This window comes from Oncorhynchus kisutch, linkage group LG4, assembly GCF_002021735.2.
Source record: "Oncorhynchus kisutch isolate 150728-3 linkage group LG4, Okis_V2, whole genome shotgun sequence".
Classification (NCBI taxonomy): domain Eukaryota; kingdom Metazoa; phylum Chordata; class Actinopteri; order Salmoniformes; family Salmonidae; genus Oncorhynchus; species Oncorhynchus kisutch.
In genome coordinates this window covers 21689561-21713844 of record NC_034177.2, presented here as the reverse complement: position 1 = coordinate 21713844, position 24284 = coordinate 21689561, and the positions used below count along the sequence as shown (strand labels likewise).

Genomic DNA, 24284 nt, shown 5'->3' with positions numbered 1-24284 from the left:
TGAGTAATTTGGTATTGTTAGTTGTGAATGATACAAACCTTAGAATGTCAAAAAAGTATAACATTTATGGGCTGCATGATGCGACTATAGACTATTGATGATTTGAGAAAGTTGCAAAAAAAAGCTTGCACTCTGTTCTTTGCCTCAGGCTGCACAGCTGTTCTCTCATCAAGTGATCATATTTTCACCCATCAGACTTTTCTCAATTTATTCTTGTCTTCCTGCCGGTACCGTTTTTCAATAATGCCTGGTAGGCTACTTCGTTTTTTTGCTAAGCTGTGCTTAATATAAGCAGCTGAGAAATAAATACACAAACACTTATTTCACTCCACGCATTAACCACTGTTTGAGGAGCTTACTCTCGCTGCGTAACAGGTGATATTCCACCCCAACTCTGTATGCCATGGGCTCTCCAATCCTGTTCCTGTAGTTACCCAGTGCTTCATTTGGGATACCAAGTGAAATCTGTTCGGGAACATCAATAGTTTTCGCAACTAAACATATTTCACTAAACTGTTGACAGACCCTCTGCACGCTGAAGAAAGGGATACAGGAGAGAGAGGAGGAGGAGATGGAAACACATGGTGGTGAATATATTCTGTATAGCTAAAGGTAATGTGCCACCCAATTAATAATTCATGAAAAAAAATCCCTATTACTAGGCTAAAAAAAAAAAAAATACCTTTAATTATAGTCTACCGGTAAGCCGCCCATGCACAATCAATGAACCAACAGCATCGCCTAGGGCTATACATTCTTTCCCAGACTCATGGATATAGATTTTGGAGTGAAGCATAAGCTAACCAGTCCATCCAGAATGCATAATAATACAGTCCACACTCAAAGGCGATTACTTGAATTTGTTTAATTTTGGAGTATAGGCTAGACCAATTAAAGTATTTACCAAAGACATCTTAAATCATTTTTTAAATGTTTTTCTGACATGCATTATATTCGATCGGCTATGTACTGTATAAGGCGCAATCATCATTTTAATTCAGCTATTTTTGGGGGCTTGGGCTGATAAACCTATGCATATCCATAAGCTGTAATATGCCTGTGTGTGTTTTAAATTAACCATCACCTAATGCTGACCTCACTGCTCACATTGTGTGTGTGAGCATTGCAGAATAAATGTACACATACATGTTATTCAATCATTGCTATCAATCATTGTTATTCAATCATTGCAATCAAGTGGCCAGGTGCTAAAATATAAATTGTTTATATTTGTGATGCTCAACACACTGCAAGTCCTGCCTCTCCGATCTCCTCATTGGTTCTTAGGAGCATATACCCACTTGCCATCTCCTCATTGGATTTTAGGAGCATATACCCACATGGGTAATTGAAAGATGAACTGAGGTCCAGACTCTAGTCAGTTGTGGTAATGTACCTAAAGATGGTTGCCAACCGCCATATGAAGTCCAAAATAAGAAGAAGCCTGAAGGAAGGAGAGATTACTAGAAACAAATTCGGTTTACCGTTTTATCTGTGGATTAGTTGGCGGAGTAGAGGACCTTCTGCGTTTCAGGTAAAATAACAACCAAATGTTTATATCCCAGCACAAATCTAGCTAAATTGCCATAACTGTTTAAAGCTTTTCAACCTGTCCCCAAATTAAAATAATTGTTTCAGAGTTTGTTGTGATATTTCAAACTGCGTGTCCTGATCATGTCTGGTTTGGGTGGAAAAAATCAACTTGGGGTCTAGTCAGCATGTTAGGCTTTGAAACAACATCCACAATGACCATGTCCTACACTCAGTTTCAACCTGCTGTTGAACTTCTTTTTTCAAAATGGATCAATCACAGTGAGGTGAGTTTTAAAAGCACATACTGTCTTGTTAAGTGTTTGATGTGATTTTCAAATTCAGTTGCATTGACATCAGAGTGGTTAGAGGGACAATAGAGCCCTGAGTACCAGGCAATTAGCAACCTGATGATTGTTAGCGAGTTGGGAACTACTAACACATGTCCAGAGTGTGTGCATAAGAGGAGATTACCGTTACTCAGTCAAGTGAAATTTTACTGCGGTCATGACTCATGACTGCCGGTGTGGCAGTAATACGGTCACCGCAACAGCCGTAGCTGCTGGACTGTGCTGAACTGAGTGGATGTCCTGTCTGTCCTCAACTGGCTGTGTGTGCTGTGTTAGTGGAGGGATGAGGTCGGCATAAATCTGCACACACACACACAGCTGCGTGGTGTTTACTGCAGGGGCCGGCGGGGGTTGCAGGGGGTAGTATTTATTTTTTTCCTATTGCATTGAGGAAGTTATAAATTACTGTAGAGTGGGGTTTGTAGCGAGCCTGCTCTCTATCTGTCTGAGAGGGATATATACCGTCTGTGTTCAGTCAGGGAAATGGGATCTCAGGAGGGAGAATTGCTAAGTTGATGTCTTAAATGCATCATTATCTTAACCAGTTGTAACGTTCAGTTTACTGTCTCTACAGTCAGACTCCTCTCATTGAGTTGAAACAAAACAAGCTGCATCAAAACAGACGACACCATCATATCCATCCCTCCAAATCATGTTTTTACACCCCATAAATAAGGGTGTATCTTCACAGTGAAGAAAAGGACCTGATTGGGATCCGTATGACTTGGGGGAGAATGTAAACAAGACCTTAGGGACTGTAGCAACAGGCTTTGTCATCACTCTGACAGAGAGAGAAAGATCTTACCAACATCACAGCCCTGTCACATAGAGTAGAGCGCTGGGAACCATCACACACACACACACACACACACACACACACACACACACACACACACACACACACACACACACACACACACACACACACACACACACACACACACACACACACACACACACACACACACACACACACACACACACACACACACACACACAGGAGAGGGGCTTGTGAACGCAGCCCAACAATTAAACGCATCAAGAGGGAAAGCCAACTGCCAGTCCAGCAGTTTGAACTTCAGCATAAACAGATCCACACAAGATAGCTGGTTTCCGCTAGCTAGGCCCAAAGAGCCAGCCTCTCTGGAGGAATGTGTGAGGCGCGGCACTGGGCCTGACTGAGGGGGAAGGAGAATAATTGCCTTTCATAACCCAATGGCTCACACTGGCTCCATTTACTAACAAACAACAACTGGCCAGAGCAGGAGGAACATAAAACTGCCACTTTCACCATCAGGGAGAGAAAAGAGAGAGAGAGAGAGATACATAATGTATACCCGGTTATGTCATGGTGATTGTTTAGAATATATGGAGGCTTATGAAAGCTTGGGTCATACTGTATGTTGTGACTTGGTCATCTGGCGACAGAGCAGTCATTCATATGGATTCTCTTTCCGTTCACACACCTGGTGACATCTGTGTGTTGTGAAAACAGGCCCAGGCAGGGAGCGCTGTTATCATAACAGTGCAATATTATGCAGTATAGTATGGCCGCATTGTGATGAGCTCCGGTTTTTAGGGGTAATGTTTGGAACAGGCTGGGGGATAAGTCAGCTCTGGAAAACTCACATTATTCAGCTTTTGATAATGAATTGTGCTCCGTCCTCACTAAATGACAAACATTTGATATGACTTCCCTCCATCTTGAAGTCAAGTTGAAAACAATGGGCGCCGCATACAGAGGCCCCTGGTCCACCACATCTAAAGCCCAGGCAGTGGTGACGTTCAGCTTAGTCTCATACAGATCCCCCTGGCTGCCTGGCTTCCTCCTCAAAGCTGTAACACCTACAGGGTTAACTCAGGCCGCTACACTAGGGTATTAAGGTTGGCATGTTATTAAATCCCTTTTTTCCTTTATTATGCTTTCCACCTGCGTTTGAAACGAGGATAAGAGGGCTTTTGTTGTGCGGGACCGGGGCAGGCCCCAGGGGGCCTGTAAGGTAGGACCAGGAGGGGGCCAGGGATGCAGGGGAGAGGGGAGTGTAGAAGGTACTTACACATGGCCCAGCTCGTGAGCGATGGTGAAGGAGGCGCTGAGTCCGTTCTCTTCGCTGATGGAGCAGCTCCGGTAAGGGTCACACATGGTCCCCAGCTCCGCCAGCCCTGGAAGGTCACACAGCTGCTTGAACGGACAGAGGGAAAAAATCCTTCCACCGCTCCACCACTAAAGGCGAGTAAGCCATCAAACGTCTGTTCCGTAAAAGAGATTAGTACTGCCCTCCATCACCCTCTCCTACTAAACACTACACCATTCTGATCAGTCACTACAGTATATTAGCTGTCAGCTTCTGTTATAAACTCATTACTGTACATTAGATCTCAGTCTCCGAGGGTGTCTCAGGGACAACACATTTACAATTCACACGTGCGTATAATACATTGAAAAGATACAATCACCAACCAAGTTATTTATGATTTAGATACTAGCTGATTGTGAAACATTCAAACAGAAGTGTTTATCTTAAAGTGAAGCTGTTCGTTTACCCAATGTATCACACTTGTCTTTAGCTCGGCAGATGTCTTCCCTGTGAGAAGACACAAGCACAAACAATACATACCATTATTCATCATCTGTATAAAAGCAGTTGAATGTGTGTTAGGGTAGTAAGATAATGTAGATGGATAAGTAAATACTGTACCTGGTGATCAGGAGTGCAGTGTCATGGTGGGAAGGATGACTGTCATCCTGGACATTTTGAGTCTGTTGCCAGACACAGAAGTTGTGGAGGGTAGTAGCAGCATTGAAATTTATTGAGGGTCCATCCTGTGAGACATGACATAGAGACAGTGGTGAGGATTTGAACAAGTATTCCTAGCTAAAAGATGTTAAAAAAAATGTAACCAGATGTAAAAAAACAAAAACAAATAATTAACCATGTATCTGTCACAATTGAAAATATTTAGCTATCTACCATTACAAGCCCATGTGCTGTATGCCCTCAGTCCTAGACTAGTCAAATCACAGTTGTGGTAGTAGCACATAACAGTAATATATTTTTCTCTGAGGAGATTTCACTTAAGGCTTTCCTCTGACAAGGAGTGCAGTGTCCTTCTGAAGGGCTACAGAGAGAGACAAGGTACACGTGTGGCTGACGCCAGCTGTCTCAGAGTACTCACTCACTGCAGCCCCAGTGTCTGTTCTTACCTGTTCATTGTGGATGACAACCAGCTTGACAATCATGATGTTGATGAGGTTTCCTACACTAGGGTCCCTGTAGACCGCAGCAACCTGTAACAAGATGAACACACAGACAAGAAATGCAAACCTCTACTAATCAGGGGTTGGAACCGGTTCAGGGAGCAGAACTGAAAACCAGAAAATAACACAATTATTCGAGGAACAGAATCAGAACCGGAAATGAAAGTGATCTATACTGTTCCGGAACAGAACAGTTATTTTAAAAGCACGGGAACAGTTATTTTAAAAGCACGGGAACTGGTTAACAACGTTCTTTTACGTTCTGGGCATTTTTTTTCAGTACTACAAAGTGCTTATGCAAAGCCCTCACTTGAAACTTATTACAGCATCTGCCTGCCAACTGGAAATATTTGCCAGTGTGTGTGTAGGCTACCTGCTTCTCTCCCTTAATGTTACTGAGGCCTACTGACGACGTTACAAGCGGAATTCATAAATTAGGGAGAGATACTTAATTAGAAGAATGGATTAACTTTTACAATGCTAGTATACTATAGTTATCACGTTTCACGTTGGATTTATTAACTGCAAAAAGGTAAGACGTGTTTTTAATTCTAGTGCACCTCCGCACACACAAGCTTGTTAGCTAGCTAACTAATGTTCACTCTGGTCCAACGTTAACCAACTCTCAGAAGTTCAAAGACATTCAAAGTTCCTCCATAGAAGCCACTCCTCAGTAGGTATAATTTTGTGGGCCTAATTCAGATGATGCATGTCATAACAAGATGCCCAGTGCTTCAAGCCAAACTTCCTCCACCCTCTCTCGCTCTCTCCCCACCCGCAAAATTTCTGTCGCATCTCATGCCCTTACACTGGCCTGTCCATAATGACAGGCAGCACAGTGTGTGTGTGTGTTTGTCTTTCATTATGATTAAACCATGCTGTTACGGCAAAATACAATTTGCTCTGAATGACTTTCCTTTACAGATTGCTCTGAATGACTTTCCTTTACAGATTGCTCTGAATGACTTTCCTTTACAGATTGCTCTGAATGACTTTCCTTTACAGATTGCTCTGAATGACTTTCCTTTACAGATTGCTCTGAATGACTTTCCTTTACAGATTGCTCTGAATGACTTTCCTTTACAGATTGCTCTGGCGCTTACACGCTCCACAGAAGCTGCTCTATCCGCACTGATTGGTGAAGTCATGCAATGTTGAGCTAAATGTAAAAAATAATGTCTATTTCAGAGGTTTAAAAAGGAACAGAAAGGAGCAATATAAACTGATATTTTTTGGGGGTTCGAACCGGTTCAGAACTTCATTTTGCTGGTCGGAACAGTGGAACAGAACAAAAAAAATAATGGTTCTGTTCAGAACAAAACGATTGGAAAATGATTTGGGTTCCAACCCCTGCTACTAATGGTACAAAAACAGACAATAGGTCCATTTGAACTAATGCAAATACAAGTATTACTTTGAATGAGAGTAGATCTAGAGACCACATTCTGAAGGCTTGACTGAAAAAACAGGAAAAGTTGAAGAAAAGAAGGAATGAATGCATATCTTTATTCCTTCAGGGTAAGTTTAATCAACAGTATATTATGATATTATTACACGTAATTACAATTCCTCTAAGGTCCCCCTGGTGATGAGGGAGGGGGGGCTTGGCTTATGTCTATCCCACCACTCCTTGGACAAAAGTTTTTTTGTGCCTTTCTTTTGGTTCAGCCCTATCAGTGTGGGTCACTATCCTCCTGGGGCTATCCTAACAGAGCTCTGACAGGAACTCATTAGCCCTCTATAAACATTTAGCTGGTCAGAGCATAGGGGGCTGCGTGAAGCAGATCCCTCCTCTGGTAGACAGACATATAGACAGGCAGGGAGACAGAAAGGCAGGCAGACAGAAAGGCAGACAGAAAGGCAGACAGGCAGGCAGGCAGGTGGACAAACAGATAGACAGGGCACCCAGACTATGATGTAGCCTGGTAAATAGATGGACAGACAATCAAGACTGATACCCTGGAGGAATGCGTCTATGTGGTCAGTGTAAACACTATGACATCATATCAGAGGGCTAGCAGCCCACCCATTAGCCCCCTGCTCCACTAACAGGCACAATGTGCTGTCACCATGACAATGAAGGATCAGTCTTGGCTGATTTCCTTATTCTTGTTTGAAATACAGGGTCTGGTTTCTGTTGGTTTGGCCGGAGAGTGCTAGGTCTTTTGATTGAGAGGCCCTGACAGGTTTTTCTTTGACAGCTGTGTGCACGTGTGTGTATGTGTGAAAATAAGTGTGTGTACCGCCAAAATATTCTTCCTATTGCCTTTAAAGGGCTAAAGCTGAGGCCCATATGTTTCCAAATAGGTACAGTATTTTACAGTGTTGTATTTTGGTTGAAGTAACACCAGCATATGGTAACGTTAACCAAACTAAAAGCCAATAAGATCGTAAAGAGCTGAGTCAGCCCAGTGAACCCCTTTATGAGTCACATCTCTAACTATGCAGGACAGGTTGCTATCAGAGTAACATTGGAAAGAGAAAACTGGCTATCAGCATTTCTGTCTTGCAATTTTAGGGATCCAACATACTGTCAGTTGTTTGGCAGGATTCATCAGGTAAAGGCTAACTGTTGTGTCTCCCAATTTGTTGAATATATATTGTATTACACTGTAATGGTCTGTTTGGATTTTGCTCATTAGTTTTCACCCATGTGGATAGATATTTTACACAAAGGAGATGCATACAGTATTGTTTAATGTCATACAGTATAGAGGGGAAAACTGTTAACCTTAGATACTGAAAATAGGGTACGGTAGAAAGTGAACAGAACTGCCAACCAGACACCAAAATTATTAACCACTTTAACTTATATTAAAGTGAATGACTTTGTATCACAGAAAAGTTACACTTCCTGAAACCATAGTAAGTAACCACTGAACAAATCTAGATTCAACCATGTATTTTTCTTTATAATTTAAAAAAACAATATTTTACTTACTACTGACATGATTGTTAGGATGTAGTGCTCGAGGTTGTGTCCGTGGTGGTGCACCATCTTGACGTCAGCAGTCAGCATCAGTTCCACATAGCGGGGGTACGAGAGGAACCTCTTCTGCCTGGACGGTGCTCTGTGACGGGGGTCTGAGGAGTTGGAGGTGGTGGAGAGGCGGTCTAACTCGTAGTCGGTGTGGTGGATGCCCATTCGGTCTCTCAGGGAATCCAGCTCTTCTACCATAGTCCTGTTGCTCTGAAAATTGACAACTGGCCTTTCCGAATCTTCCCCTGTTAGGAAATAGAACGTCATTTAACAGAGTTGCATAATCTGGTTAAAGGTAATATGGTAATAGGAATGGACTTGGACCTGAGTGTAAATAGTGGAACACAATACATTTTGGTAGAAGACAAGAAAACCTCACACCTTTTATGTTACATCTACAAGCATTTCCTGCCGCAGTATGGAACGTCTAAAGCTAAAGAGAAAGGCCTCAGTTTAGCCACATTCCAAAGACCTAACCCCCACATACTGGACTTTCAAGACAATCTTCCATAAATGACTGTGTCATTCCAAGGTTCTGAAGAACAGTTGTAACAATGACACAGGGTCGCTAACAGAGGTTATAGGTTAAACATTTGAAGGTCAGACAAGCTGCACTCCTGTGCCTCAACTTCAACTTATACAAACACAGAAATCCATCTAATAAGGCTATTATTAAGAACAGACTATTCCCACTGCTGCCTCTTCATTTACCAGGGGCTTGCCACAGTGTGTACTCCACATGGGAACATGAATTTAAACCACTTCATTTAAACCATGGCCCATATAACACAGCAAATGAAAGGGTCTGTCAAGTGTCAGTTGTGCAGAGGTGAGGACGGAGTCAGGTGCAGGACACAGAGCTGAGTAAAACAACGTACTTTACTCTGAAAAATAAATCTGCCAAAATACATCCACGCAGGGATTAACAAACCCTAACACAAAAGACTACCACAAGACCAGGAACAATCACGCACAAAACATAATGAGAACCAGAGGGTTAAATAGGGAAACAATAATAACGTAATGGGACAAGACATAACAAATGGAAAAAGAAACGTGGATTGGTGGCAGCTAGAAAGCCGGTGACGACGACCGCTGAACTCCGCCCGAACAAGGAGAGGCACCAACTTCGGCGGAAGTCATGACAGGGTCACTGAGGGAGGAAAAATTTAACAGAACATTACAGCTGAAATGCAACAGATACCAGATTCCGACTTTCAGGCAAACACAGTTATATTCAGGCCAAAGGAGAAAGCACTTAACAACCTGAAAGCAGCCATATTCTCTGGCTACACGGAGGCCATTGGCATCACTTCCAATCCTTCCCTCTGTTAGATGGACCTCAGATTAACTGCACGTGTAGCATAGCAGAGCTCAGTCATTGAGAGGTGAGAGATGGATTCCTTTACCTTGATGACAAGGATTGGATAAGGATTGGATAAGAGGAACTGAGGGGAGAGAAAGAAAGAGAGAAAGCGAGAAAGTGAACGACAGAGAGGGGGGGGGGGGTATGAGAGAGAAAGACTTGTGGAGGTGAAGGAAGGGAGAGGGATAACTACATGTGTTTATGTTGTCTGTGCAGAAGGTCATTTCTTTCCTGGGACACTATGCTGCTGAAGCACAACAGCACCAGGGAAGAGGAGCCAGGGTCAGGGCTGTGGGACTGGGGTAGAGGGGCTTCCACTTTTTGCTCAGGCAACCTCCTGGCAGCCCATAAGAGCTGCAGAGGGTCTTACACACTCCAACCCTACCCAACCCCTTACCTGGAATAACGGACTTCAACCATCTCTGTCAAAGAGATCATACTACGAAAGTAGTATACAAAAGTAGAGAGATAATAGAGAGCAAGCCTGACATGCCAGGTTGCAGTTGTAAATGAGAACTTGTTCTCAACTGGCCTACCTGGTTAAATAAAGGTGTTCTCAACTGGCCTACCTGGTTAAATAAAGGTGTTCTCAACTGGCCTACCTGGTTAAATAAAGGTGTTCTCAACTAGCCTACCTGGTTAAATAAAGGTGTTCTCAACTGGCCTACCTGGTTAAATAAAGGTGTTCTCAACTGGCCTACCTGGTTAAATAAAGGGGAAAGAAATCAAACATACATAAAAAATGCTTCAATGTGTTGGTCCAAGATCAACAATGTATTTGGATGGATTAGGTTTGGCCATGGATATGCATGATGAAAAGTACACCATGCATCAGGCTATCCGGATATGAGCTAATGTATAGCCACATGTGCTGAGCTGTCCGACTCTTAACAGAAAGAAGGCTTGAAATATTTATGCTGCCTCACAGCTGAGGAAAGATAGATCTCTATGGTCGGACAAACCGTCCTATCAGTAGCTGGTGCTGGGAAGAGAGAGGAAGACTGCAGAAGACTGTGATCCAAGCACCTGCTGGAATGACCAGTTAACCGTCAATACTAACTCTCTATCATACTGTTTTCCTGCATTGAAGTTACTGAGACTGCATCAAAATAAAGTGTACTTTTGTAAAGTGTCGGGAAGGCAGCCATGGCCATAGACAATATACTGCACAACACACATCATTTCCTACCAATTACCAACTATATTCTCTTTACCTCTGGGAATTATTTCTTACATTATTAGCCCAGAATTTGTTTGGTGTTATTATCTACAGCCGGGAAGACCTATTGGATATCAGAGCGGCGGTAACTCACCAGCACTACCAGCATTACGACCAGGAATATAATTCCCGAAGCGGATCCTTTGTTCGCACCCCCCAGGGCAATTAAACTGATTCTAGAGGCCAACCCAAAACAACGCTGGCGGGGGAGAGGTACTCGGAGTGGATTTCTAGTCTGACTTAGGAGGCGCACACACCACCCACATCTTCCGAGTATATTACAATGTTCAGCCTCTGGATAATAAAGTTGACGAGCTCAGGGTGACAGTTTCTTTCCAGAAAGACATCAGGGATTGTAACATACTCTGTTTCACGAAAACATGGCTCTCTCGGGATATACTGTTAGAGTTGGTCCAGCCAGTTGGGTTCTCAGTTCATCGCGCAGACAGGAACAAAGAAGGGCGGGGGTGTATGTTTCATGATTAACGACTCATGGTGTAATTGTGAAAACGTACAGGAACTCAAGTCCTTTTGTTCACACAACCTAGAATACCTACCAATCAAATGCCGACCGTATTATCTCCCAAGATAATTTTCTTTGGTTATAGTCATGGCCGTGTATAACCCCCCTCAAGCCGATACCACGACATCCCTCAAAGAACTTCACTGGACCTTATGCAAACTGGAAACCACATATCTTGAGGCCGTATTTATTTTAGCTGGAGATTTTAACAAAGCAAATTTTAGGAAAGTTAAATCAACACATCGAAGTTGTATCAACAGCATTTGAGCAAAACTGAAAGTGAGCACCACTTCATCTCACCATGGCAAGGTGACTGGGAATATGTCAGAATAAAAACAGTGTAGTTATTCCCTGCACAAGGCAATCAAACCGGCAAAACGTCATTATAGAGACAAAGTGGAGTCGCAATTCAACACCTCAGACACGAGGAATACTGCACCGCCTACAACCGCAGGGCTCTCCAGAGGGTAGTGTGGTCTGCCCAAAGAATCACTGGGGGAAAACTACCTTCCCTTTATGACACCTACAGCACCCGATGTCACAGGAAGGACAAAAATATCATCACAGACAACAACCACCCGAGCCACTGCCTGTTCACCCCACAATCATCAATTTTTTAAAGATGGCTCTGAAGAACATGGCTGTTTTACATTCTCCCAACCAATTGTGCTGTTTCATTATTTTTTTGCATTATTTGTAACTTATTTCTTAAATTGTGTACATCATGTTGCTGCTACCGTCTGTTATGACCAAAAATAACTTCTGGACATCAGAACAGCAATTACTCACTGTGGACTGGAAGAAACTTTTTCCTTTTACGACGAGTAGGATATCCCATGTTTACTGGATCCACGCCCTTTGCGTGAAGAATCAACGTCTTATGCGTGAAGAAAAGACGCAGGAAAAGGGGCCGCAGATCGGGCAGCATTCTGAGAATCCATAGGCGAGCAAGTAAACTCCCGCTACCATCCGTTCTTCATGCTAACGTGCAATCATTGGAAAATAAAATGATGACGTTCGATTAAGGTTATCCTACCAACGGGACATCAAAAACTGTAACATCTTATGTTTCACCGAGACTTGGCTGAACGACGATACGGACAATAACAGCTGGTGCATGATGTCTAATATTAAAGAAGTCTCGAGGTATTGCTCGCCTGAGGTAGAGTACCTTATGTTAAGCTGTAGACCACACTACAAGAGAGTTCTCATCTATATTATTTGTAGCCATCTATTTACCACCACAGAACGAAGCTGGCACTAAGACCGCTCTCAACCAACTCTATAAGGCCATAAGCAAAGAAGAAAATGCTCATCCAGATGCGGAGCTCCTAGTGGCCGGGGACTGTAAAGCAGGCAAACTTAAATCAGTTTTACCAAATTTTACCAGCGTGTCACATGTGCAACCATAGAAAAAAAATCCTAGACCACCTTTACTCCACACACAGAGATGCATACAAAGCTCTCCCCTGCCCTCCATTTTGCAAATCTAACCATAATCCTATCCTCCTGATTCCTGCTTACAAGCAAAAACTAAAGCAAGAAGTGCCAGTGACTCGCTCAATACGGAAGTGGTCAGATGATGCGGATACTACACTACAGGACTGCTTTGCTAGCACAGACTGGAATATGTTCTGGGATTCATCCAACTGCATTGAGGAGTACACCACCTCAGTCATCGACTTCATCAATAAATGCAGCGACAACGTCGTCCCGACAGTGACTGTACGTACATATCCCAACCAGAAGCCATGGATTACAGTCAACATCCGCATTGAGCTAAAGGGTAGAGCTGCCACTTTCAAGGAGCAGGAGACTAATCCGGACGCTTATAAGAAATCCCTCAGACGAACCATCAAACAAGCAAAGCGTCAATAAAGGATTAAGATTGAATCCTACTACACCGGTTCTGTCGCACGTCGGATGTGACAGGGCTTGAAAACTATGGACTACAAAGGGAAACCCAGACGTGAGATGCACACATCCAACGTTGTGTGATAGGTCAACATTCACAAAGCCACTGGGCCAGACGGATTACCAGGACGTGTACTCAAAGCATGTGCGGACCAACTGTCAAGTGTCTTCACTGACATTTTCAACCTCTCCCTGACCGAGTCTGTAATACCTACATGTTTCAAGCAGACCAACATAGTCCCTGTGCCCAAAGAAGTGAAGGTAACCTGCCTAAATGATTACTGCCCCGTAGCACTCACGGCGATGAAGTGCTTTGAAAGGCTGGTCATGGCTCACATCAACAGCATCCTCCCGGACACCCTAGACCCACTCCAATTCGCATTCCACCCAAACAGATCCACAGATGACGCAATCTCAATCGCACTCCACACTGCCCTTTCTCACCTTGACAAAAGGAACACCCATGTGAGAATGGTGTTAATTGACTACAGCTCAGCGTTCAACACCATAGTGCCCACGAAGCTCATCACTAAGCTAAGGACTCTGGCACTAAACACCTCCCTCTGTAACTGGATCCTGGACTTCCTGACGGGCCGCCCCAGGGGGTAAGAGTAGGCAACAACACGTCTGCCACGCTGATCCTTAACACTGGGATCAGTCAGGGGTGTGTACTTAGTCACCTCCTGTATTCCCATGTTCACCCATGACTGCGTAGCCAAACACGACTCAAACACCATCATTAAGTTTGCTGACGACACAACAGTGGTAGGCCTGATCAGCGACAACGATGAGATGGCCTATAGGGAGGAGGTCAGAGAACCGGCAGTGTGGTGCAAGGACAACAACCTCTCCCTCAGTGTGAGCAAGACAAAGTAGCTGATCATGGACTACAGGAAAAGGCGGGCCGAACAGGCTGTAGTGGAGGGGGTCGAGAGTTTCAAATTCCTTGGTATCCACATCACCAACGAACTATCATGGTCCAAACATACCAAGACAGTCGTGAAGAGTGGACGCCAAAACCTTTTCCCCCTAAGGAGACTGAAAAGATTTGGCATGGGTCCCCAGATCCACAAAAGGTTCTACAGCTGCACCACTGAGAGCATCCTGACCGGTTGCATCACCGCCTGGTATGGCAACTGCTCGGCATCTGACCGTAAGGCGCTACAGAGAGTAGTGCGAACGGCCCAGTACATCACTGGGGCCAAGCTTCCTGCCATCCAGGACCTGAGGAGGAAAGCCCATGAAATTGTCAGAGACTCCAGTCACCCAAGTTATAGATTGTTTTCTCTGCTACCGCACGGCAAGAGGTACCGGAGCGCCAAGTCTAGGACCAAAAGGCTCCTCAAAAGCTGTCAACCCCACCTACATGTACAAATTACCTCAACTAACCAGTACCCCCGCACACTGACCCGGTACCGGTGCCCCCTGTATATAGCCCTGTTATTCTTATTGTGTTACTTATTATTATTTCTTTTTATTTTAGTCTACTTGGTAAATATTTTTTTTAAACTCTTGAGCTGCATTGTTGGTTAAGGTCTTGTAAGTAAGCATTTCACGGTAAAGTCTACACTTGCTGTATTCGGCGCATGTGACAAATAAAGTTTGATTTGATTTGAAGGCGAGGTCAGTACAGGTGCATCAATGCTGGGACCGAGAGACTGAAAAACAGATTCTATCTCAAGACCATCAGAAATAGTCGTCACTAGCACATTAGAGGCTGCTGCCTATATACATAGACTTAAAATCACTAGTCACTTTAATAAGGTTTACATACCTTGCATTATTCATCTCATATGCATATACTGTATTCTACACTATTCTACTGTATCTTATTCTATGCCGCTCGGACATTGCTCGTCCATATATTTATTTTTTCTTAATTCCATTCCTTTACCTAGATGTGTGTGTATTAGGTACTGTATATGTTGTGAAATTGTTAGATATGACTTGTTAGATATTACTGCACTGTCGGAGCTAGAAACACAAGCATCTCGGTACACCCGCAATAATATCTGCAATAATTATCTGCAATAATCTGCAATAATATCTGCAATAATATCTGCAATAAACATCTGCAATAAACATTGTATGTGACCAATAAAATTGTATTTGATTTTGGTAACCCTGTCATAGTGAGTGTCCCCTTGTAGTTTGAGCCCCCGGCAATTCTCTATCAAACCAACAAGGATCTAGAGAAAGTATAACAGAGGGAGAGAAAAAGAAAAGGAAAGCTCCATTCATTCGAGGGCTGGCCCCGGCGCGGCGGGCACACAAGATGGAGCGTGACACCCTGGCACAACGGCACCCAACTCCTGCCGCCGTGAGTCCCTGCCCCATGCCAGTGCCAGGTGCACGTGTCAGCGCCAAGCCCATCAGCTGGTGCCCATTGCCCATCCACACAGCAGCCGAGGTTGCTGGGCCGTGGTGAAGGCTCCTTTTTCCAGGAACTAGAGCGAAAGAGACCTCCAGAACACCAACAGACAGATTTCTCACTGCAGAGCAGAGCTTACAATCCCGCATTGAAGAAAAGAAGAAAGGGTAGACTAGAGGTTCTAATGTTTCTATGTAGTGTGCAGTCTGAGTGAGAAGTGAATAGTGTGGAAGTGGAGTACAGTAAGTTGAGGAGGAGAAGGAAATATGGCCTTTAAAGCTACACACAACCTTTCCGAAATCGTCTTACAGTCAAACCCCCCCACTGGCCGATGAGCTGCTACTTACACCGTGAGAAGAATAGTTTGGGCTAGCCCTGGCTCGACTGAAAGACATTTCTGACAGACCCAAACATAGGGGAATTTATATCTCAATTAAAACAGTATTAAACATAGATATTTATCAACCATTTTATCAAATAAAACATCCATAAATCCCCTCTTCCAGATAACTACTGTAGCAAATCATACTAGCAGTACAGCCCAACACATAATGGAACATATTTCAGCAAAGCGTGCCATCTATGAAGACAATGTTTTTGTTGGCACAAGTGTACACATCACTGTGAAATCAAAAGCATTTTCTGGAACAATGCCTATACAGAGCAGTAAACGGTGAGCGTTATAATCGCAATAACGTTTCATGACTTAAAGGTGCACTATACAACCATTTCCTGGTTGCTAAAATTCTACTAGTTCACCTAATTTCAGTTTATGTGACAAAACAAGCAAGTATAGTGTAGAAAATCATTGTACCATCTAAACCACTGTGAAATATATTTTCCATAACCAAAAATATTGTATTTTCAACTGTTTGAAGCTGGTGTACAAAACCAGAAAGTAAAAAATCGCTAAAACTAAATTTAAGAACAGGAAGCATAGAAATAGTGCACATAGAACAACTCTACCTCTTCTTAGACTTGCTTTCAATGAGGATGGAAGATCTATAACACATATTTCTATGTGAATTTTGTCGTGTCCTCCAAAAAGTTACATATTTCAGCTTCAACACTATGTATTCTTCCAATAAGACCTTATTACACACTCACACAAACACAATTGCACACAGGGTGTTTGACCACAATAACCACAAAAAATGTACCCATATATATTGTTTTTTGTTTACAATCCAAGAAACATTCAAACAATAGTATATATTTTTCTACAACAAATGTTGGTTGACATTCAAGCATGATGTCAACAAATATGACGTTGTCCTCCTCTTCAGCTGGATTAAAGGCAATTTATTTCATACTCCAATGCACTACGACCTCTTTTCACTCTCGTTCAGAAGTATCAATGCCAAAAGCCCAAAAATAGGGAACACTGATTTCATTGTTGAGCTAATTAACATTATTTCACAATAACCCACTGGGAGAGAAAGAGCTCTGTCACTTGGGTGCCAATTAGGGAGACAGTGTAGTCGGCAGCATTGTATAGCTGTAGTGTACCTTACAGCAAGCATAGATCATGCCTGGGCCAATCAAGGGTCACATTGTTATGGTCGTTTAACAAACAGTACAACATCCTCTAGACCCACACAGACCTACAATTAAGAGTAATTAAGTGGCTGCTAGCTAAACAGAAAAAATAGGGAACTAATTGTTGCTGTAGAATGAAAGTTTTTAAACATGGCTGCATGACTCTTGACCATTATAAAGAATGATAGCAGCATTCACACACTGTCTTCCCACAGTGGTGTCGGTGTTACTGTCCAGATCCATGTTAAAAGCTGTAGGGTGGCCAGGGGGTTAAGGGTTAGAGTTCAGGTACCAGACTTTCTCAACAGGGAATCCCATCTCTCTGCTCTGGAGTTCAACAACAATGATGAAACAGCTAGGTTGTCCTTCAATGTAACCATCTCTACCTCACGCGATAAGAGCAGTGAAAGCTGCCAGACATTCCTTGTTTCTCTCGTGTTGAGGAGAGAGAGAAAAGATGATGGTCAGTTCATTTCTGTCTGCTTTTTTCGTTGGGGAGAGTGAGCGCCCCTCTGAGATGTACAGTAAAGATGGGCTGCAGAAAACCAAGCTGTCATAATACCACGGCACTGAATCAATTACCCCAAAGCTTTTGGCACGTACTTTCCCTTCAGTTTTTAATGAGGACATGAGTGGTCTTAAAATTATTGAAACTGCATTGTCCCCCTGTGTCTCAACTCAATTTTACTGAGTTACAGTTCATATAAGGAAATCAGTCAATTGAAATAAATAAATTAGGCCCTAATCTATTTTGACTCCAAGTGGTAGAAACATCTCGAGGATGATCAATTGAAACAGGATGCATCTGAGCTGAATTTTGAGTCTCATAGCAAAGGGTCTGAATACTTATGTAAATAAGGTATTTATGTTTTCTATTTGTAAAATTTCTAAAACCCTGTTTTCACTTTGTCATTATGGCGAATTGTGTGTAGATTGCCGAGGATTTGTATTTATTTAATCAATTTTAGAATAAGGCTGCAACGTAACAAAATTAGGAAAAAGTCAAGGTGTCTGAATACTTTTCGAAGGCACTGTATATTTCATTGGTCTCAATTCCTCAGGATCAAATAACCTTCATATACGTTCCATACATAAGAGTAACATAATCATTTCAACAACTTGTTTTGGTGCCTTCAGATGGACAGAGGAGCTCCACAAGCAATGACACTGCATATCGTTGGACTGCACCTGTCCTCCCATCAGGGTCAGCGGTGTCCCAGCCTGCCCATGTCCCTCACCTGTCAGCACCACACATCTGACTGATGCCACTATAACAGAACACTGCTGCCCATCTGTTCAGACAGAATACCCAGACAGACAGACAGACAGTAGACCTCTGCATAAAATAGCCGTTGGAATTTGTCACTGGAACTCTGACACAGAGACAACACACTGGGCTGGGTTCACTGGGGCTGTCCTGTCGCTATTGCCACATGACAACTATTAGACTGCTGTCTGTCTGTCTATCTTTCTATATCTGTCGGTCTAGTGTGTATATCTGATCCAACACCCAGTCAATCTGTTTTCGTCCAGTCAGTCAGATGACCATGAGGAAGAATGATGAGCTGCCTATGTCACTCATCAGAGCAGTGAGGGTTCTATTATTTCTGAAGTGCAGAACTGGAGTTCATACTAACTATAAGTTACTTACATTAGGTTCACAATAACTATTGACTAGGTCGGAGAAGCATCATAGCACTTCATACCTCAATCGATTATAGACAAAGGCACAATGTTCACCAAATGTATCATTAACTATGTCTGATTTCTTTCTTCCCTGAGTGCCTCAGTTACTACACAGTCCAACTTCTCCTGTAACTTCCTAGTTGGAGTTGAGTTTGAAAACTATAACGTGGATTGAGGGTCTACTACAGATAGAGACACATGTGTAGAGGGGAGGTAGACAGAGAGAGCCTGAGAAACTTCCGGGGCCAGTGCCAGGGTTTAGAGCGAGACCGGCACATGCAGCGCAGACCAGGCTAGGCACAGATGAAGACAGAAACTTGCTCCTCTCCTGTCCTCTTCTCGCTCAGCAATTTCAACTCCTCAGAGAGCTGTCTCTTTCACAGCATTAGAGACAACAAACATTCAGTCCAAAATATAAACCTAGCAGAGTTCACACACACACACACACACACACACACACACACACACACACACACACACACACACACACACAGTCTGTACATGCACACACACTTTGCATGTACACGACACAAACAAAGCAAACATTTTAACACACTCACTCCGCCAGATACACATTTCAGGATGAGTAACAATATGGTGTGTTGGGGAACCTAAGCCCTATGGAGCCAGATTACATCCCAAAGCCCCCACAACTTCGTGAGCCAGATCGTAAAGGTGATAGAGGTTGTCTGACCGATAACCATTCATCCATCGCACCATGCCTACTACTGAGCCCATTCCCAACACGGCATGAGAGACAAAAACAACTTCAACTGAGATTGTAAACAATTTAAATGGAGTTCTGAACACCTCTAGGGAAGAGCCCATAGTCAGATCCCATCCAATAAGTGACCCCAAACAAAAGGTGACACAAGCCAAAGTCACACACAACACACAACAAGTGCTTCCATTCACATACATGGGCACGCTAAAGAACAGGGAGCGATTCAAGTCGGCTAGTCCAATACCAGAACGCACGGAAGACGGCATGAGAGAGCATTTTCCATGTAGATTAATCCCTTGACAAAAAAAGATGAAGCCTGCATTGGACCCACGTCATTTCTACATTGTGGGCCAGGCGATGGGTGATTCCCATAGAAATGTTTGTGTTTAGAGGTCAGGGGCAAAGGGAAATGCTTTGTGTTGGGGAGGGATAGTCACAGGCCCACAGCCAACCAACTCTGTGTACTCCAACAGAAACAACTCAAACCTTCTCTATAATCACACTAATTATTCCATTCACCGCATCCCAGTCCTAGTACCAGGGACCAGTCAGGCCTGCAGTATAGTAAGTACATCATGAGAGAGAAACAGACAACTACAACCTCTTATTACCTTCAAAGCTCTCATACATGTCAGCCCTGCAGAGACCTAGTGAGCAGAGTGAGAATAGTCTTCCCCTATCCTGGCCACCCCCATCCTTCTGACTATCTCCATCTCAGGACAACTGACACAGAGATTCACATGCAAGCTTTTGCCCACAGGCAGACAGACAGATAACCCCCAGAATGTTGCATTAAGGGACCGACGCAGTCACAGTGTTGTTGTGATTTCAGTCTGACGAGCTCCTTTGGAGAAGCTTTTAAACCTATCCTGGCATAATGAGGAACATTCACCTTTTAAAACTTAAGAACACTCGCCTCTTAATCACCCACTCAACAGCTCCCAACTTCATAGTTATCAAAAACAGTGGCAAAACTACCCAAGATGGCTTAGTGTGCATATCGATCTGTAGTCCTAGACATGGCTGCTCGGTGCCTAGTGAACAGTAGTGGGGAAGACGATCTAGGTCATGTTAGTGTCAAGGACAACTTTACTACTGTGTATTGACTGAGGATGAAACAACATAAGCCATATCTTCCCTAAGAGGTCACATTTTAAAATACCTTATTATGATAGTAGCATTTTCAACACTCCCCTGTTGGTGACAGCATATGTGAGGAAAAACCTTTGAGAATTTTGTTGGAAGACCAAATACGACTGCAAAATGGTGGACACAAGTAGCTCTTCAACTTGATCTTTGTTCACTTTATCTCAGTGTAAACATACTGTTCTGCTTCTACAGAATCAACACATTTTACCAAGGTGTGCAGAGATAGGACTTCACCAACTACGGAAACCAACAGGACCACACCAACTATGGAAACCAACAGGACTACACCAACTGTGGAAACCAACAGCACTACACCAACTATGGAAACCAACAGGACTTCACCAACTATGGAAACCAACAGGACTACACCAACTATGGAAACCAACAGGACTACACCAACTATGGAAACCAACAGGACTACACCAACTATGGAAACCAACAGGACTACACCAACTATGGAAACCAACAGGACTACACCAACTATGGAAACCAACAGGACTACACCAACTATGGAAACCAACAGGACTACACCAACTATGGAAACCAACAGGACTTCACCAACTATGAAAACCAACAGGACTACACCAACTATGGAAACCAACAGGACTACACCAACTAAGGAAACCAACAGGACTACACCAACTATGGAAACCAACAGGACTACACCAACTACGGAAACCAACAGGACTACACCAACTATGGAAACCAACAGGACTACACCAACTATGGAAACCAACAGCACTACACCAACTATGGAAACCAACAGGACTACACCAACTATGGAAACCAACAGGACTTCACCAACTATGGAAACCAACAGGACTACACCAACTATGGAAACCAACAGGACTACACCAACTATGGAAACCAACAGCACTACACCAACTATGGAAACCAACAGGACTTCACCAACTATGGAAACCAACAGGACTACACCAACTATGGAAACCAACAGGACTACACCAACTATGGAAACCAACAGGACTACACCAACTATGGAAACCAACAGGACTACACCAACTATGGAAACCAACAGGACTTCACCAACTATGAAAACCAACAGGATTACACCAACTATGGAAACCAACAGGACTACACCAACTAAGGAAACCAACAGGACTTCACCAACTATGGAAACCAACAGGACTACACCAACTACGAAAACCAACAGGACTACACCAACTATGGAAACCAACAGGACTAAACCAACTATGGAAACCAACAGGACTTCACCAACTATGGAAACCAACAGGACGTCACCAACTATGGAAACCAACAGGACTACACCAACTATGGAAACCAACAGGACGTCACCAACTATGGAAACCAACAGGACTACACCAACTATGGAAACCAACAGGACTTCACCAACTATGAAAACCAACAGGATTACACCAACTATGGAAACCAACAGGACTACACCAACTAAGGAAACCAACAGGACTTCACCAACTATGGAAACCAACAGGACTACACCAACTACGAAAACCAACAGGACTACACCAACTATGGAAACCAACAGGACTTCACCAACTATGGAAACCAACAGGACGTCACCAACTATGGAAACCAACAGGACTACACCAACTATGGAAACCAACAGGACTACACCAACTATGGAAACCAACAGGACGTCACCAACTATGGAAACCAACAGGACTACACCAACTATGGAAACCAACAGGACTACACCAACTATGGAAACCAACAGGACTTCACCAACTATGGAAACCAACAGGACGTCACCAACTATGGAAACCAACAGGACTACACCAACTATGGAAACCAACAGGACTACACCAACTATGGAAACCAACAGGACGTCACCAACTATGGAAACCAACAGGACTACACCAACTATGGAAACCAACAGGACGTCACCAACTATGGAAACCAACAGGACTACACCAACTATGGAAAACAACAGGACAACACCAACTATGGAAACCAACAGGACTACACCAACTATGGAAACCAACAGGACTACACCAACTACGAAAACCAACAGGACTACACCAACTATGGAAACCAACAGGACTAAACCAACTATGGAAACCAACAGGACTTCACCAACTATGGAAACCAACAGGACGTCACCAACTATGGAAACCAACAGGACTACACCAACTATGGAAACCAACAGGACGTCACCAACTATGGAAACCAACAGGACTACACCAACTATGGAAACCAACAGGACTTCACCAACTATGAAAACCAACAGGATTACACCAACTATGGAAACCAACAGGACTACACCAACTAAGGAAACCAACAGGACTTCACCAACTATGGAAACCAACAGGACTACACCAACTACGAAAACCAACAGGACTACACCAACTATGGAAACCAACAGGACTTCACCAACTATGGAAACCAACAGGACGTCACCAACTATGGAAACCAACAGGACTACACCAACTATGGAAACCAACAGGACTACACCAACTATGGAAACCAACAGGACGTCACCAACTATGGAAACCAACAGGACTACACCAACTATGGAAACCAACAGGACTACACCAACTATGGAAACCAACAGGACTTCACCAACTATGGAAACCAACAGGACGTCACCAACTATGGAAACCAACAGGACTACACCAACTATGGAAACCAACAGGACTACACCAACTATGGAAACCAACAGGACGTCACCAACTATGGAAACCAACAGGACTACACCAACTATGGAAACCAACAGGACGTCACCAACTATGGAAACCAACAGGACTACACCAACTATGGAAAACAACAGGACAACACCAACTATGGAAACCAACAGGACTACAACAACTATGGAAAACAACAGGACTACACCAACTATGGAAACCAACATGACTACAACAACTATGGAAAACAACAGGACAACAGGACAACACCAACTATGGAAACCAACAGGACTACAACAACTATGGAAAACAACAGGACTACACCAACTATGGAAACCAACATGACTACAACAACTATGGAAAACAACAGGACAACAGGACAACACCAACTATGGAAACCAACATGACTACAACAACTATGGAAAACAACAGGACTACAACAACTATGGAAACCAAAAGGACTACAACAACTATGGAAACCAACAGGACTACAACAACTATGGAAAACACCAAATGTGGAACTTCTTAAACAACTGAAAGTAAACACTTGCAGCATACCATGATAGGCCTATAGTTTTCTTCTACAGCATTCCTGAACTATCACGTGAGTCCCAAATGCAGCAACAAGAGCCAACACAGGCCTATCTGAATGTAAAACTTATCTTTTCGCTGATACACATTTTGTTTGTGTTCTGGAAGACCGCTTGACAAAACAGACAAAACCTTTAATCTTTGTCTGTTTTCAAAAATATGTGTCTCCCTGAAGAGCATAGCAGGAAAGGGAGGGGAAGAAAAAAAATGACTGACTGAATGACTGAATGTATAGAGTGAAGAACGGCTGGCAGGATGGTTCATTATGAAGCGCCTGGCATTTCCATGTGTGTTCTGTTCTGACCAACCGGGATAGTTGGCAGGTTTTGATCCTCCTTGCAACTCTCCAACCCACCAAAGCCTCAAAAACCTTCAGCCCCCTCAGTAATCCATCTCCGACTAGCAACTTTGATTTAAGACAAGCCTCCTCTTTCACATATACATAAAGTGTGGAGAGAGAGGACC

At 43.3% G+C, this 24284-nt stretch overlaps 1 protein-coding gene across 1 annotated transcript in view; it reads right to left on the bottom strand.

Annotated features, from left to right (window-relative positions):
- Window positions 1–24284, bottom strand: part of LOC109889236 (A disintegrin and metalloproteinase with thrombospondin motifs 20) — a 199781-nt gene that overhangs the window by 160969 nt on the left and 14528 nt on the right. Inside the window, exons 4-8 of the mRNA XM_020480514.2 lie at window positions 8081–8364; window positions 5086–5169; window positions 4580–4704; window positions 4425–4465; window positions 3938–4043 (exon numbers count right to left, since the gene is read on the bottom strand). Coding sequence (XP_020336103.1) covers window positions 3938–4043; window positions 4425–4465; window positions 4580–4704; window positions 5086–5169; window positions 8081–8364 — 640 coding nt within the window. The remainder of the gene's footprint in view (window positions 1–3937; window positions 4044–4424; window positions 4466–4579; window positions 4705–5085; window positions 5170–8080; window positions 8365–24284) is intronic.